Here is a 15748-nt window from a genome sequence, read left to right as displayed (position 1 = left end):
GAGATGATGGCAGCAAAAACACGCAAAAAAACACAGGAAAAAGAGAGAGTAATATGATGCTCGTCTTCTCGACAAGGTAAAACTTTCCGGGCCCCTCGAACAGAAGACACAAACGACACCCCTCGCCCGTCGCTTCCTTCATTCATTGGCTCATCTCACACCTCTCACTTTCACTGCATTCTCCGCATCTTCTTCTCCAGCAGCCGTTGACGCTGCCAAGTGACAACCACGCACGCACACACACATTCACGTCGCCGTGCCGGAGAAGTTCGTCACTCTGCATGCACTCTTGTTTCCGTCACTTCACCCCTATTCGTTACAGGGTAGGCTGCATGTCCGAAGGGATCGTGCAAGAGTGTGTGGATGCCGTCCAATATTCCCTACTTCTACGTGCTAATGCAACCTTAATAACGCAGCGCCTAGAAGAGCTCTGGCCTAGACTTCGGCAACATAACCCAGTGACCGTCTGGGCCATGCAGGCCACTGAACGACTTCTCCTTCGGCATAAGGAAGTACAAGTAGATGAAGGCAATAAGGTAACCCCACACCTGGAAGTACTTCTTACGCGACTGAATCTCAATCAGCTCGGTTGTGGAGATATCCCATGGCTTCTTTGTATGCCGCTGGTAGTATTTCGCCTCTGGCGCCGGAATTTTTTCAACATCCACGTCCATCGGTTGAAAGTACGTCCATGACATGTAGGTGTCATATATGGCAGTATTGGGCTCCTTGAATGGGGACGAGGAACGAACCCCACGCTCGTTCATGGGGAAAGCGTTCTGGATGTCGCACGTGTTCATGCACTCACCACCTGTGGAGAAAGTAGGGCCGTTGCCAACCAACGCCTTGCGGGTGGCAACCAAAGCAAAGATAGGCGTCTTCCGCATCATTTTTGCCTAAAACCTGGCACTTCGTCAGTGGACGCGAGTGACACCACAACACAAAAAAAAGGGAGAAAGAGACACGCAACATGACAATTGAAAAACAACGTAAACATAAAGAAAGAAATGTAAAACAGGAAACCGTCATGCCCGCTCACTTCTATTCCTTCTTCTTATTGTATGCATCGACGCAGCACTTCCTACTGTGCGGTCTGAAGCCAGAAAGAGAACAATGACGAACAGGGAGAAATGGATGAAAAGAGGGGCTTGAAATGCGGCAGAGTGACCTTTACAACCACCCACCTCAACGTATACGACAAAGGCACCAACGCAGCGCGCTACTGCGGCTTCACTTCTGCCCTCGTTGCGAGGGTTGTAAGCGCAACGGCCCTTCGAAGGAGTTCCTCTAGCCACGACTCTGTCAACTGAGTCTTACAGGACGAAAACTCCCCCTCAATCTCCACCTCGTACGCCTGTACCCTGTTCTCTATCACCCGCGTCAAGTCGTAACGGAACAATCCATCTGTGATGCTCAACCGATCCTTTAGACGCGTGTGACCAACGTGAGGAACGGCGTCGGCGGGAGGCAAACGCCCTGGAGTCTCTGTGGAGACGGCAAAGCGAAGATTATACGCACCCAATGGTACTACAATGTTTTTGATGAGTAAACGCTTCTTCCGCACACATGACACGCATTGGGTGGGGTTACCATCCTCGTCTATGGCATATGTATGGCGCCAGCCATGCACAGCCACGTCGCGCGTCACGGACCGCGTCGGAGGACTTTCTCTCATCTTATTCATTAAATATGTCTTAATTCGTTCGTAATCCTCCGCGGCAACGGACGCCGCAAATTTTGCATCGACTATCCGCAACCCATTGGACTCTGTGCCTTCCTCTACACCAGCATTTCCCCAAGGAGCGCTTCCCTCCTCCTCGGTGAAGTGGCACAACCGCAGTTCCACCTCAATAAATGACTTAGATAGGTGCTGTCTCGCACAGGCAAACAACGCTTTAGCCACTGTACGCAGGTCCGCCGGGTTCGCACTCACCACCTCCTCTTGCGAAACTCCCTTCGTCTCCTTGTGCAGCATTCGTCCTTCTTGTTTTATTGTTTTATGTAATTAGTCTTCTTTCCCTTCGTCCGTACCACTGCGCACGACGCCGGTGACGATGATGAAAGAGGACAAGATCAAGGGTGGGCAGATGAGGACAGCACAGCATGGGGGGGAGGGAGTCGGGGCAAAACTTGGGAAGCTTCCGCTGCTTTCCCTCCCGCATCTCTCACAGCAATCGCCGTTTCCGTTCCCCACCGCGTTTATTTTTATTTTCCCCACTCCCCTCCCCATTATCAATCCAAAAACCCAAGGCATCGTGGCCCCCCACCACCACTCCCTCTTTTTTTTTATATATTTCAATTACTGAAAAACTAAAAGACACAAGATCAAAATTGCAATGCCTCACACAGGTGGAAGTGATTACGATGTGCGAGAACGTTTACGACGCAGCAGAGGGCACTCCGCACGGGAATGTCCAGCTTCATTACAATAGCTGCAGTGCATGTACGACGTCGCGTGTGCACGGCTGCGGTATCCCATAGGTACACCTGCAGTCTCAGTAACCCTCTCTGCACTTTGCATTTCGCGAATCTTTTGCACCTGTTCCTCCTTCTCGCGCCGCTTTTCTTCTGTTGTCTTCTGCAAGACCGTCACCACTTGTTCTACCTCGATCATCAAAGCCTTGGCCTCATCGTGGTTGGGGTTCAACTCCAGACATCGGCGCAGTGCCGTGTATGCTTCATGTGGGTGTTTTAACTGATGGTGTGCGTGGGCAATGCGAAAGAAAGCCCTTGCGTACATGGGATTCACTTCCATAGCCTTCATTCCGTCCTCCAGTGACTCGGCATAGCGGCCTGCCCGACTATAGGCCGCACTCCGATTACAAAACAAGACCGCTAACTCAGCAGACCTGCCACTGCTGCTACAACTAGGGTCGTCCTTCTTGGCTTCCCTATCAACGTCATCTGTAGCACACCGTGCGTGCAGCTCAATCGCCTTCGAAAAGTGTCGCACAGCACTGAGATATTCACCCTTTTCCATGGCCTCCTTCCCACGCTCAATGCCCTTACGATAGTAGTACGCATCCTTCGTCTCCTGCGTCGCAATGCCTTTGCCGCTGCGCATAAGCTCCAGCACCACTTGGTGCTGCTCCAAGTAGAGGGCGTTCGTCGGGTCTAACACGTGCGCGCGATTGTAGTGTTGTGCGGCCTCTTCATAATGCTTCATCCCATGATATGCTGTGGCCACACGCCCATGTACTTTGCTATTCTGTTCATCTAACTCCAAAGCCTTTTTAGCGGCATCGAGAGCTTCCGCATACTGATCGCGCGCCGCAAGGCATGCACTCATATTGGAGTACGCCCGTATCTTTTGCGGTGTTGTGGCGAGAGCATTCTCAGCAATTGAGGCGTACACACCAATGGCGTCAATGTGGTTTCCCCCACGCACGAGCGCGGTTGCCCTCGTAAAGTCTTCCTCGAGACTTTCTGACATGGTGTTGATGATGTTTTTTTTCTTTTTTGTTACCCCCTCCCCTCCTTTCCGCTGCTTCCATTTAAAAAGAAAAGAAAAACAAAACAAAACAAATACAAACAAAAGAAACGCAGTATGAAGAAGCCCGGCAATGGCTAGAAACTCAAATTCATGAGAATCACACGATCCCCTCCACGACGATGGCTACAATGTCTAGTGGGAACGAAGTAAGGCGGCATCATGTACTCTACTGTATGTGTATCCACAAGATGCCCCACAGTGGTGTATTTTAACAGTCGACAGGTCAGCGTTTTACCATAAAATATATTACAACGATAATAGCCAGGAGTATGAGACAGCAAAGGAGGTATACGATTATCATAGGACGATCCATCGTTTTCAGTATATTCTTCAGCCTCACGTTTAGTTTGCCCAAATTGCCATGGATATCGCCCACCTTTTGCTCAGTCTCATCCAGCATCTGCTCCTGCGTTCGGAGCTCGGAGGTGATGTGCGTCGCGTTTTCGTTGAGGCGCTGCACACCACCGTAGATTCGATCAAGCGACTCGTCTATCGCAGTGTCATTTTTTTGTGTGCCATTAAAAAACTGCAAGAACTCCACGTCGTCGTGGATGTTGTAGGCATTGCCGGGCCCCGGTGCGATGTTACCGGAATAGGTGCTCAAGAAGGCGCCCTGGTTCACAGCGTGCTTGCAGTCAGCGGAGGCAAGTGGGGCTCTTGCACTGGTGACGCCGCTGGGCCTAGCAACAGGAAGCCTCCCGTCGTAGTGTTCCTGCACCAGATCCAGCATTGTGTTGAAGTGATGCAACAACACCTCAAAGTCCGGCATTCGTCCCTCACTCAATGCCAACCTTCTTGCACTCTGCATCTCCACCTTGGCCTGCCGCTCATCCTTGCGGATCTGCTGGCTTAACTTGACACGAGACGCTAGGTCTGCTTCTGGGTGCATCCCATCAAGCTGCATCACCAATTCTCGTATGCGGCGAATACGAACAGCGGCCTCCAATTGAGCCTCCTCGTACGGCGTCACCCCCCTCCTCCGCTGCGGATGCACGCCTTCCCCCTCACGCAGGGGTAATAGTGGTGGACCTGTGACAATGCCGCCACCCTCACTGAGGACGCCCTCTGGCAGCTTCGCGGCGCCGTGCATACTTGTCATGCCCCACTCTCGCTAACAAACGTACTTGCACGCAATAGAAGCAGCCTTTACATCCACATCCTTGCGAAAAATATTGCAACGCATTTGACATGCATGCAAAACCAAAAAGCCAAACAGGTAAAACACACAAACAGAAGAAACATTCTTTCTACACCATACCAATTTCAAGGCATGCTCACATTGGCAACAACGGAAAAACAACAACCTGAAAGAAAAATGGCTAACAAGCAGAAACCTTCACCGTTTTTTTTTCTCTTTTATTATTAATAGACCGTAACAAAATAAACAACAATCAATAAAAATTAAAGTGGCATGCCCAACATGATAACAATATGGCACCGGGCTTATTCCACTGCATTGTGGTATACTCGCCACAAGTCCTTCTGCTTCATGGGTAGAAGAGCCACCATCTCGCGAGCCAACCTTGCCTCCGTTTCCGCCTCTTCCTTCATGGGGTTACTGGCCGCAAAGGCGAGGGCCCTTTTAAACATCCCAATAGAAATAGAGATGTTGTCATATTCGTCTTTTGGATTCCTAAAAAACCGTTTCATCTGCAAATGTGCCAGTCGCATCAATGCCCGGAAGAAAGGCAACCTAGAATCTGCGTCAAGCGTCTCCGAAATTGTACCGTTTTGTGGGTCTTTCCATGTATCACAGAAGCGGGTGTAGAAACTTTGTGTCTTATCCGTGACAGCGTTTAATTTCTTGTCCGACAACGGCTTCTCCCCTTCCGTGGGGTTTTGCTTCTGCTCCATGTAGACCTCCAGTAGCTCCTCATGCATGGCCCCCAAGTCAAATAGCAACTGACGGACAAGTGTGGGGTACGCGTTAAAGTTTAAGTCACCAGGAAATGGCTCAAGCAGCGCCACACGTCGTTGATGCATAGCAATGACGCGGCTACGATTCGCCTCAAAAGGAATGAGTGCCGCGTACAGCTGTGCAATATCCTTCACAATTTCAATGTGCTCTGTGCAACTGCCATCATACAAGTAGTACTCGAGAGCCTTGTTGAACCAAGTGTTGGCCTCCTTGAAGCACTCACGCGCCTCCTCAAAGGTTTCAATTGCCGGGAGAGGCTGTGGTGGCGGAATATCAAGAGGATAATCAACCCACCATTCTTCAAAGCCGTCTGGTAAATGGCCCCGCGGCGCACACTGTTGCCCCACATTCGCGTAGTAATTTAGCCGATGCAAATAAAACTTTCCAAAGGCCCACGCCACAATCCCAAGCGTTTCCTCGTTTGCGTTTTCTTTCGGCATAATGTACTCCCCGGCCTGAAGGCAGTGTAGCGCCTTACCGTAGTCAAAATAACTACTATAAAATGCACTGAGATGCAATGCGTTTGTTGCCCAGTCCTTCTTGGAAAACTCCATTTTATTTAGCAGCTGATGGTATAAAGTGTGGTGGCAATACCGTGAGGCCAGCACTGTCATCTGGCATGCCGTGTAAACCTGGGCCAGGAAAAAAAGTGTGGACGTATACGCCGTATCCATTTCAAATCGAGCCGTGTACATGGATAGCGCATCAGGTGCGATGCTTGCTCGGTCAAGTGTGCCGTTGTCTAACACGGGAACGTCCTTCATGAGGCAAGACCCGGGAAGAGACTGAAACCAACCCTTCCACTCTTTATATGCCCTCTCTGCCACAAGCAGAACCTGTTTCGCGTCGTTGATACGCAACTCAACATTGCGGTTCGATAAATACAACCCCAACGCATTATGTACACGCATAAATTCCGTGACAAAGGCATACTCTTTTTCAGCCGTAACAAATGGAACCTCATTTCTAAGGATTTCCTCCAGTGGGTAGGCCGCAATGTCCACAACATTGTCAAGCAACTCCCGCTTCGCCCCGGAGAGGGTCAATGTGTACGCCTTGCAAATTTCCTGCACTCCTTCCGCCTCTTCATCGGTCTCTAACATATTCAGACCAATAAACACATGACACCGGCAAAGTTGACTCATCGCAGTCTGTGAAGGGGACTCTTTGTACGCATTCCGTACAGACTCCTGCACGGCCTGCATCTGTTCCCTTGCCGCAAACTTTGGTTCCAGTATGTTGCGTCTTGGTCCCTCCGTGTTGCTCAGCGACACAATCGCGTCGAAAGACGACGAGAACGTGTTGGGGTCCATCTGTCCTAAAACAATTTACTTTCGTATGCAGGGCAAAGGTGGCCCCATTCACCAATATATATATATATATAATGAGAAAAAAGAGGGAGGAAGATAACCATTTTTGTTGACGTTGCTTTTCACCAATGCCGTTATTCCCCACGATTGCCGCGTTGTGACCGCTTCTCTTTGTAACGTATCTTCAGGAGGAGGGGGGGGGGGGGGGGACGGCCCTCCAGGGCTGCCATACCCGCTAGTTAACGGAAGAGAATATAGAAAAACAACAGACGGAAAGCCAGATTGTGCAACAAGGAAAATCAAAAGAGGAAAAAAAAACATCAATGTTTGCTTTCCTTTTGTCCTTCCCCTCCCTGTTTTTTTTCTTCCTCTTTTCATTTTACGGTTTAACGAAACTCTCACATGAAGTCTTCTTCCTCCCTCGAAACGCCGGCGGCACCGCCAACGTCGACGACAGCATCGAAAGCCAACGCATCAGCCTCCACCTTTCCTTTAGCCAACTCCTTGTTGACAGGGGTGCCTGTCGCTGCGGCGCCGTCGTTGTGGTTAGCCCCCTTTGCTTTTTGGGACCTTTTGCCCCGCCTCTTTAGCGCCTCGCTGGACACATGCACTCGTGTCGCCTCAATATTTGCAGCTTCACGTGTTCGAAACTCCTGAGCAAAGTCCTGAAAAACCACAGCAAGCATCGTATTAAAATGTGGCGACTTTGCGAAGGTCAGCAATCGATTCGCAATAGCTTCTCCAACTGCCATTGCTTCTTCTTTGGTGTGGACAGGCATATCCGCAATCAGCGTGGACGCATTCTTGCCTGTATTCCCTAGTAAGCTCATCGCCTCCCCCGCACTGCTGGCTTTTTCCTTCATCTGAAGGAACGCCGCTGCGACGTCCGCTGCAAGTGCCTCCTCCTCTTCCTCCTTTACCTTTGCAGGGGCCTTGACTCGTTTCTTCGCCTTCTGTTCCTCAATGATGGCCTTTTGTTCAAGGATCTCCTTTTCACGTGCCTCTTCTTCGACTGCTTCTGCCTCCCAGTCATCGGCGGCGTCGTTGTACTCATCAAAGTCGCCGTAATCATCGTCCATGGCTTATAGATTTTACTGGCCCCTGTCTCCTATTCACAGATGCACGCATACATACGTGTGTGGTGAAAGGGAAGAAACAAACAATACCACAAGGAGGTGTGTATGTTCCCAATAAAAAGAAAGAAGAAAAACGATAAAGAGAGAGAGAGAAATGCTACCATTTTGTTCGTTTGAAACAGCACAGGAGTATAACACCAGAGAAGTGAAGCAAAACCATTACAATAACAGCAAAGATAAAACAAAGGGGGAAAAAAAAGAACATGGAATAAAAAAGGGAAAAACCCAAAAAAAAAAGAAGAAGAATAAATTATGTTAGTTAAAATGTCTCTTTCTTTTTCCCCTCCTTCATCTCCGACACAACAGGAACATGATCATAAATAAAATAGCTCAGTCCTTCGTCCGTTCCACCCTTGCGGTGTGTTTTGCTTTTTAGACGGCGGACTGCATAAAAAAGAGAACACCCACTAAGAAGCAAAAAACATGTGCGCGTGGGAGTAAACAAGAGTGCCTCCCATTTCCTTTCTTTTTCCTTCATTGCTTATTTGAATGCTTCACCCGATGCGTCTGTTCTTTTTTTGTCCATTTGGATTAATTCTCCCTCATTCCTGTTTTGTGCGTGTGTTTTTTTTTGATTCCCTGCAGCCATCCATTCCCACACCTCGGGACCACCAAATACCTTTAGTGGATCAAGTCCCTGAATACCATTGTTCCTGGGACCTCGTGGCGAACAACAGGCATGCATAGGAGACATCCTCAACCCGCATAACACATAACAAAAAGAGCAATAGGGATAAGCTGTTATTCATCCCTCCTCTTTTCGTCATTTGCCTCTGTATTCTCTTATTTACACAAAGAGGTGGGAACTTATATTGTTGTTGTCGGTTTTTTTTTCTTTCTTTCGATGGACCAGCTTTATCAAGCTTCTAACGGACACTGCCCCTTTCCGAATTATTTACTTATAATATATACATGCATATATATATATGTGTGTGTGCTGTTTTTTTTTAGTTTTTTTTACTTATTTCTTCTTTTTTTTTTTTTTGTATTAGATATAACATCTTTTTTTTTTTCGTTAGCATCTCATGCTCGATTAATTCGAGTATTTGTTTCTTTTGGATCAACACGCTGTACCCCATTTTTGCATTGTGCTTTTTACCCTCTTTTTCGGGATTAACTTATCCATAACGTTTGAGTTAGCTTATGAGCTCCAATGTGGTCTTTCACAAAGTTACTTTTTGGCAACGTTAATTACGCTGTTCATTGCTTCTGCTTAAGAGCCTGGACCATCATATCACCAAGTTGTGCAGGGGACTCGGAAACAAAGACACCCGCAGCCCTCAAAGCCTCCATCTTCCCCTTTGCTGTACCTTGTCCACCAGAAACCACAGCTCCTGCGTGGCCCATACGACGGCCCGGGGGAGCAGTCGCACCACCGATAAATGACACCACTGGCTTTTTAATGGGATGGTTCTTGATAAACTCCGCGGCCTCTTCCTCTGCAGTTCCACCAATCTCACCAATAAGGATAATACCCTCAGTCTTGGGATCCTCAAGGTACAAATTGACACAGTCAATCATGTTCGTGCCGTTAAACGGGTCACCACCAATACCAACGCACAGGGTTTGGCCAAGGTTTGCTGCCGTGGTCTGAGCAACTGCCTCATAGGTGAGTGTACCGCTTCGGGACACCACACCAATGCAGCCCTTCTTGTGGATGTGGCCAGGCATGATGCCGATCTTGCATTCCTCCGGGCAAATAATACCGGGGCAGTTGGGTCCAATTAGGCGCGTCTTGTTCTGAGAAAGAAGCATGGACTTGACGCGAAGCATATCCCACTGTGGAATTCCCTCCGTAATGACAACAACAAGGGGAATTTCAGCATCCAGAGCTTCCTCAATCGCGGCAGCACAGTGCTGAGCGGGAATGTAGATAACAGTAGCATCAGCACCTGTCGCCTTGACAGCCTCCGAAACAGTGCCAAAGACAGGCAATCCAAGGAATTCGCTTCCAGCCTTCTTGGGGTTGACACCACCAACCATTTTGGTGCCGTACTCCATGGCCTGCTTGGTATGGTAGGCGCCATGCTTACCGGTCATACCCTGGCAGATCACCTTCGTGTTCTTATTAATCCAGCTGCGGATGGCAGTGCGAGCAAACATTTTTTATTTTTATTTTTATTCGGCTACAAATGAGAGTTTGACAAAGGCTAGATTCTTTTTTTTAAAAAAAATCAAAGAGTGCAATAAATCAAATAAAAATGGGAAGAAAAAGGGTAAACACAACGATCTTCGGTGAATAATTCTTCAAAGCGTATGCAGCACAAAAAAATGATAGTTTCCATTTATTTTTTTTTCTATACCCCCACCCACCAAGAAATAAGTCCATTTGGTAATTATATTATCTTCGCTTTCAATACAAAGATCAAATGGAAATCCAGGACAACATATGTGCGTAATCTAAAGCTTGGTTGCCTCCCTCAGCAGGAGGCAAATGCGCAGGTGGCTGAGTTAATTGATGAGGAAATTTTGCAGGAAGTTGGACCTGCTTCATTTGAGCCAACTCATACGCTGGAGGAAGAGCCAGTGGACCTTCTTTAGGTTTTACTCGATGAACTAACGAGTTAATCCTTGTAATTCGCTCACAATTTTTCTGCACAATATCGCAGCAATTCTGAATAAGGTCTTCTCCACTAAATGGTATAGTTCTTTTTTTTGTCCTTGCCTGGTCACGATGATTAACGACGATTTTTGCAAAAAAATCGGACTGGGAAGCAAACCACAAACCTTCACTAGGGCTATTGTCAAATACGGCGGAAGCTGCATGAGAAAATGTTAGTGCTTCAAACACATCGGCTTTCAACTGAACAAATGTCAAGATATCCAAAAACTCATTTTTAGAAGAGGTAATATGATTTTGTGCAATTCCTAGAGCTTCTTTATAAAGAATCAAAACTTGATGTGAGAGCCTCACCACCATTGATTTCCCGCCGCTTATTTGTTTTTCAATAGCCTTGGCTGCCCCAATTTCCTGCGCTTGGGTCAGAGCTAAAAGCCGAAAGAATTCCAAAAAATCTACTTCGATATCATCTGGACGTTTCAATTCAGTTATGCCAACAGAATATGTTTTTACATCGTGCGCCATTTCTTGAAGAAGGCGAAAATATCCAGCAGCCTGCAAGAGAAGTCGATATGACTCTTTTTCCAGCATCGATGCATTGGAAGGGGTCATCTGCCAACAAAGTAAATACTCCGTGATATTCATCAACATTGCCGCCACATTAAAGTACATGCATTGTAAATCATATCGAAAATCATCATAGAATATATTTCCATTATCCACCAAAAATGATTCCCAACAGTAATAATATCCGGTTGCAAATACGGGATATTCAAACAATAAATTCGCTAGTTCACTCTCGTATAAATTCACTGTATCTATGATGTCTTTAACCATTTTCTCTCTCCCCTCGACTGATTTCCAAAGAGTATCCTTATACTTGGATCCCTTTTCAAGCGCCTTGGAAATCATCTCAAACTTTGAAACGCAAAGCCTTCCTTTCTCTTCAATACTTTTTTTAACTGATAAAGGTACTTTGTTAAAATTGGCATCCGACTTTTCATTACGGGATTTTGATTTTTTCAAAGGGACTGTAATAAACCTAAACGTCATTGAGACAACTTCATAAAATAATATAAATAAATAATAATATAAACACCTAGAAAAACAAAACAAGTAATAAATAAATAAAAATCAAAACATATACATATATTTATTGCGTCATACAATGAAACATTTGCAAATTAAATAATCACTGTTTGTAATTATCTTCAAATTCATCACGGTTTGACAAAGTAAATAAGTATAATACAAAAAAAAAAAACTACATATCCTGGTCCAAAACTCCCCAGCACTCTGTTAATAACTTTTTCATTTCATTAACAGACTCGTTATCATCTATATCTTCTGCAAGATTCTTCTCTGTGACATCATGACAAGCTCCAGATATAATGGAAGCAGTATAAATGGCGTCGTCCTCGCTAAGTTCAGAAAGTTTTTTCTGTAAAATATCTATTTCATCCAACTTTTCAATTAACTCATTTTGAGTTACTACAAAAGCTTTTTCACACTCTCTATGATATCCAATAATGGCACGATTTGCAAGTAGAGCAATAGTATACCGTGTTTCCTGCTCTTCCTCGGAAATCCCACAACGACTCTCCAGTTCTCTTTGCAGCAAGGAAAATATACTGTGAAAGCATTGAGTTTCCTTGATTTTTTTCTCAAAAAAATCGCGTGATCTTGTAACAGAATTCAAAACATTTGATATTCTTTTAAATTCCATATTTAAACGATTTAAACGGTTGATTAAATTCCTCCACATCTCCTCCGTATTTACCAATGTTAAAGTAACAATATTGGTAGTCCTTTTAAAAGCTTCTTTAATAAAATCACGAGACGTATCAGGCTCTGTTTGAACTCCCAAAGAAACTACACAAGACTCAGTTTGCATACCCAAATCGACGCTTAACGATATATTCTGGACTGCAATACTTTTTGTCTGTTGACAGTGCTGAACTGCCTTTGTCACACTATACAAATCTTTTTGGAGCCCTTTATCCAACTGATTCCGGAAAACTGGAGTCTGAGCATAGATACTCAAGGGCAGCTCATATTTTGCTTCATCCACCACACAACCACTAGCTAATGAGGCGATGACATCATCTGCAATCGCCAAGACATTCTCCGTCGTTTTCCTTATTTCCATCACACAAAAATATACAAAAAGAAAGCTTTTGTTTTATTCCCTCAGTTCCCTTCTAACCTTAAAAAAGATGCAGAAAAAAAAACAGACAAAACAAATACATATAATACAATATATATGTACAAATAAAAAAAAACAAAACAAACAAATTAGTTTTCGATAATCACCAAACAATGCGTAAGTAAATGAAAAAAATACTGAGTAAATATTACATCGAATAAGTAATCAATTTATGTGTTCTTGGGTTAACTCTTTTTTTTTTGGCACTTTTGACACCTATGATTCTTGCTTCATACCGCTATAGTTATTTTTTCCGAAGTATCCTTTGGGACGTGCCTCGTATCGTGGAACCAAATTAGGTAAAGGATGTATTCCCATTTCCTTGTATGGACTACGATTAAGGCACTCTGCACTCATCTCATCCACTGTCCAATCCAATGGTCTTTCGCTTTCTTTATGAAGCAAATGGTCATTATCCTCTATTGCATCTATACGAGAATGCTCTGTAATATCATAGTCCGAAAGCGTTTTACCGGGATCCAACTCTTTTCCATCAAGACTAAGTGTAAATGCAGAAGAACAAAGGTAAGGAGACTGATTTTCAATTGTAACAAGCTCAATAAGTTGAGCTATTGTGCTATCCCTTGGAGCCATTACTTGCACAATTTGTAGCCGTTGTTCCCAACCAGTTGTGACCCACGTAAAAATCTTAAATCGAATTCGTAAAGGAATAAGATATTGCACTTGAGGATCGTCCGTCACAGCCCTCCAATAGTGTCTGTCAGTGTCCTGAAGAATAGATTCTAAACTTCCTGCATAAAAACGAGTATCTCCTGGCGTTGCCGAGCGGATTGGCCCTGGATAGGTTTTAGATTCTTCTAGTCTTGTCCTTGCTTCAAAAGCCTCCTGTTCATATTGAACAAGTTTACTGGCCCGCAGATATAAAGCTGCCGTCCGTCTCCAAGCCAACAAAAGTGAAATTCTAAACATTACAGTAACCCTCTTTTTGATAATCATAAAAATAAATAAAACGAAATAAATACCAAAAAATACGGTAATATGAAATAAAAAACAATTTACTAAACGAATAAAAACAATCAAAAATAACGTGTCAACAACAAAAAACAAATCTGCATATCAAAAACAATATAAAACAGCAATAATGAAAAAGCGGGAGTACTACACCCCGTAAAAAAGAAAAACAACAATCAGGCGCACCCCACCGACATGCCACGCGCGTCCGAATTTCCCGCCACGCGCGACACCCCCATCCCCAGCGAAAGCCGCGCCCATTACCGGCCCCCCTTCTTTTCCTGCCTCTGGGCTCTCGCCCGCCCTTCGTGCGCGACGCTGCCTTAACCTTTTTCATTCGGCTGATGTGCCTTCCCGCGCTGCGCGCCGCGGGTCCACAAAAAGGCATGAAGAAAAAAAAAAAGTGGGGGTATTTGTCCGGCGCCCTCCCCCCACCGCCGCACATACTTTTTTTTGTTGGCCGTGCCGCGCTCCATTTTTCACTGGCTGTCGATTTTTTATTTCAAGGTCTATACTATTATTATTATTATTATTTGATGTTTTTTTCTTTTTGTTTTTTGCATCGCAGTTGTTGCTTTTGTGTAGTCTTTTGTTGTGGCGTTAGCTTTGCAGATCATAAATGGAGGGTACGGAAGCGGTTACCACTTTTTTAGGTGCTGGATCTGAGTTGGTGGTTTCAGTTCCCCACAAAACGAAACGGTGTTCGGCGACTCTGAAAGTTCTCTCGCTAACAGGTGGGGTGGAACCTCGAGTGGATGTATTGGGTGCCCCTGCCCTTGTAGATGTATCTTACAATTTGGTACCAGGCATGATCTTTACCGTTTTTGCATGGAACAACGCCTCTATACGCATTGAGGGGCCAAAGCAACTTGTTCTGAATTGTTATCGGTCTACCATACCACCGTTCCTAAGGCCGTTAGTTGAATATCATTGTATTATACATGATGCGCGCTCAATGGCGGATAAAAGTTCGTTGTTTGGACCTGTTGTTCTTGTTTGTGGGAAGAATGACACAGAGAAACATGCTATTGCAAGAACACTTTGTAACTATGCGGCCCGAACAGGTTGGTGTCCTCAATTGGTAGATCTGGATTCTGGTGTAGGGCAGATGCTTGGGGCCCCTGGAACTCTCTGTGCAGGGGTTATTGAGTATCCCATGACTCTGGATGAGGAGACAATGACGGGTCCTGTTGCGGTTTGTTTTTTCACTGGATCAACTGAACCTCAAATCAGAGTTAGTTCAGGAGAATGGAATATGTTTGGACCATATACGCACTATACCAATTTGTTGCTAACCTGTGTGAGTGATAGAATTGCGACTCATCTGGGTGGGGTAATTGGGTCTAGCGGCGCCGTCGTTGTACTTCCAGAGTTAAAAGGAACTAGTGGTCTTGTATTTGCAGAGAATATTTTGAGGCGTTTTAATGTATCCCATGTTCTTTGTGTTGGTGATGATTTTTTTTTACTGGACTTTACGACAGAATCGCGAAAATGCAAAAGTTAACTAATACCCATTCTTCTGTGAATACACGGATTGATAAGCTTTCTCAATCGTTTCATTATTCTCCGATGGATGCTGGGCCGGAAAATTTGTCATCGAAAATGGAGAGATATTTTTTTGGAGGAGGTCCTATTGACCTACAACCTTCAGAGATTAACAAGCCTTTTTCAAGCATTGAAATACTTTTATTGAAGGATGTTGAAGGTCATGCGGTTGTCTCGGTTGTTGAGCAAGACGCATTGGAGGGGATAGTTGGATGTGTGGGTGCGTTGATTGAGCCATCCGCAAAACGTGATGAGGACGTTCTTGCTCTTGCTCCATTTGCCTTGGCGAGAGTGCAGGGTGTTGATGCAAGTGGTGTTAACCTTCTCGTTAGTACACATTCTGCTCTTTCTGAAAAGTTAATATTGATTGTGGGCTCCTTTCACTGGATAACTCGCTAGTGGGAGGCACTGGAGAAAACCACTTTTTTGTCTCTCTTTACTTACCTGGGATTATTTTGTCTGATCGGTAGTGTTAGATGATTCCCAAAGCAATACCTTCAGGCTTATACCCATGGAATAAAATGATTGATATAGCAAAAAAAAAAAAAAGAAACTGCATCTGAGCTAAATGGAATATATATATATATATATATATATATATATATATA

General features: G+C 45.1%; 12 protein-coding genes across 12 annotated transcripts, besides 10 other annotated features; 2 read left to right on the top strand and 10 right to left on the bottom strand.

The window, feature by feature from the left end:
- Positions 1-419: 419 nt before the first annotated feature.
- On the bottom strand, positions 420-887 carry TraAM80_00193 (uncharacterized protein; the record flags this gene model as incomplete). The annotated part of the gene is made up of 1 exon (XM_029377284.1): positions 420-887. The coding sequence occupies one exon, from the start codon at positions 885-887 to the stop codon at positions 420-422; it is 468 nt and encodes a 155-aa protein (XP_029242880.1).
- Positions 888-1219: 332 nt separating this feature from the next.
- TraAM80_00192 (putative RNA triphosphatase) lies at positions 1220-1975 on the bottom strand (the record flags this gene model as incomplete). The annotated part of the gene is made up of 1 exon (XM_029377283.1): positions 1220-1975. The coding sequence occupies one exon, from the start codon at positions 1973-1975 to the stop codon at positions 1220-1222; it is 756 nt and encodes a 251-aa protein (XP_029242879.1).
- A 384-nt stretch (positions 1976-2359) lies between these two features.
- TraAM80_00191 (stress-inducible protein STI1) lies at positions 2360-3433 on the bottom strand (the record flags this gene model as incomplete). The annotated part of the gene is made up of 1 exon (XM_029377282.1): positions 2360-3433. One exon carries the CDS (start codon positions 3431-3433, stop codon positions 2360-2362), a length of 1074 nt encoding a protein of 357 aa, XP_029242878.1.
- A 63-nt stretch (positions 3434-3496) lies between these two features.
- Positions 3497-3541: a microsatellite.
- Positions 3542-3716: 175 nt separating this feature from the next.
- On the bottom strand, positions 3717-4592 carry TraAM80_00190 (syntaxin; the record flags this gene model as incomplete). Its single annotated transcript, XM_029377281.1, has 1 exon — positions 3717-4592. One exon carries the CDS (start codon positions 4590-4592, stop codon positions 3717-3719), a length of 876 nt encoding a protein of 291 aa, XP_029242877.1.
- Positions 4593-4936: 344 nt separating this feature from the next.
- TraAM80_00189 (putative L-ribulokinase) lies at positions 4937-6724 on the bottom strand (the record flags this gene model as incomplete). Its single annotated transcript, XM_029377280.1, has 1 exon — positions 4937-6724. The coding sequence occupies one exon, from the start codon at positions 6722-6724 to the stop codon at positions 4937-4939; it is 1788 nt and encodes a 595-aa protein (XP_029242876.1).
- A 54-nt stretch (positions 6725-6778) lies between these two features.
- Positions 6779-6795: a microsatellite.
- Positions 6796-6908: 113 nt separating this feature from the next.
- Positions 6909-6930: a microsatellite.
- Positions 6931-7119: 189 nt separating this feature from the next.
- Positions 7120-7800, bottom strand: TraAM80_00188 (uncharacterized protein; the record flags this gene model as incomplete). Its single annotated transcript, XM_029377279.1, has 1 exon — positions 7120-7800. One exon carries the CDS (start codon positions 7798-7800, stop codon positions 7120-7122), a length of 681 nt encoding a protein of 226 aa, XP_029242875.1.
- Positions 7801-8048: 248 nt separating this feature from the next.
- Positions 8049-8107: a microsatellite.
- Positions 8108-8749: 642 nt separating this feature from the next.
- Positions 8750-8785: a microsatellite.
- A 12-nt stretch (positions 8786-8797) lies between these two features.
- Positions 8798-8870: a sequence feature (A-rich).
- A 187-nt stretch (positions 8871-9057) lies between these two features.
- TraAM80_00187 (succinyl-CoA synthetase alpha subunit) lies at positions 9058-9960 on the bottom strand (the record flags this gene model as incomplete). The annotated part of the gene is made up of 1 exon (XM_029377278.1): positions 9058-9960. One exon carries the CDS (start codon positions 9958-9960, stop codon positions 9058-9060), a length of 903 nt encoding a protein of 300 aa, XP_029242874.1.
- Positions 9961-10222: 262 nt separating this feature from the next.
- Positions 10223-11470, bottom strand: TraAM80_00186 (putative replication factor A, 51kDa subunit; the record flags this gene model as incomplete). Its single annotated transcript, XM_029377277.1, has 1 exon — positions 10223-11470. One exon carries the CDS (start codon positions 11468-11470, stop codon positions 10223-10225), a length of 1248 nt encoding a protein of 415 aa, XP_029242873.1.
- Positions 11471-11485: 15 nt separating this feature from the next.
- Positions 11486-11570: a microsatellite.
- Positions 11571-11681: 111 nt separating this feature from the next.
- TraAM80_00185 (uncharacterized protein) lies at positions 11682-12566 on the bottom strand (the record flags this gene model as incomplete). The annotated part of the gene is made up of 1 exon (XM_029377276.1): positions 11682-12566. The coding sequence occupies one exon, from the start codon at positions 12564-12566 to the stop codon at positions 11682-11684; it is 885 nt and encodes a 294-aa protein (XP_029242872.1).
- Positions 12567-12639: 73 nt separating this feature from the next.
- Positions 12640-12712: a microsatellite.
- A 127-nt stretch (positions 12713-12839) lies between these two features.
- Positions 12840-13553, bottom strand: TraAM80_00184 (uncharacterized protein; the record flags this gene model as incomplete). The annotated part of the gene is made up of 1 exon (XM_029377275.1): positions 12840-13553. One exon carries the CDS (start codon positions 13551-13553, stop codon positions 12840-12842), a length of 714 nt encoding a protein of 237 aa, XP_029242871.1.
- A 554-nt stretch (positions 13554-14107) lies between these two features.
- Positions 14108-14154: a microsatellite.
- A 60-nt stretch (positions 14155-14214) lies between these two features.
- TraAM80_00183 (polyribonucleotide 5-hydroxyl-kinase) lies at positions 14215-15099 on the top strand (the record flags this gene model as incomplete). The annotated part of the gene is made up of 1 exon (XM_029377274.1): positions 14215-15099. One exon carries the CDS (start codon positions 14215-14217, stop codon positions 15097-15099), a length of 885 nt encoding a protein of 294 aa, XP_029242870.1.
- A 65-nt stretch (positions 15100-15164) lies between these two features.
- On the top strand, positions 15165-15539 carry TraAM80_00182 (polyribonucleotide 5-hydroxyl-kinase; the record flags this gene model as incomplete). Its single annotated transcript, XM_029377273.1, has 1 exon — positions 15165-15539. One exon carries the CDS (start codon positions 15165-15167, stop codon positions 15537-15539), a length of 375 nt encoding a protein of 124 aa, XP_029242869.1.
- Positions 15540-15713: 174 nt separating this feature from the next.
- Positions 15714-15748: a microsatellite.

Source organism: Trypanosoma rangeli (assembly GCF_003719475.1).
Source record: "Trypanosoma rangeli strain AM80 chromosome Unknown Tra_15.4_contig_00003, whole genome shotgun sequence".
NCBI classification, from domain to species: domain Eukaryota; phylum Euglenozoa; class Kinetoplastea; order Trypanosomatida; family Trypanosomatidae; genus Trypanosoma; species Trypanosoma rangeli.
This window is presented reverse-complemented; position numbering and strand designations above follow the sequence as displayed.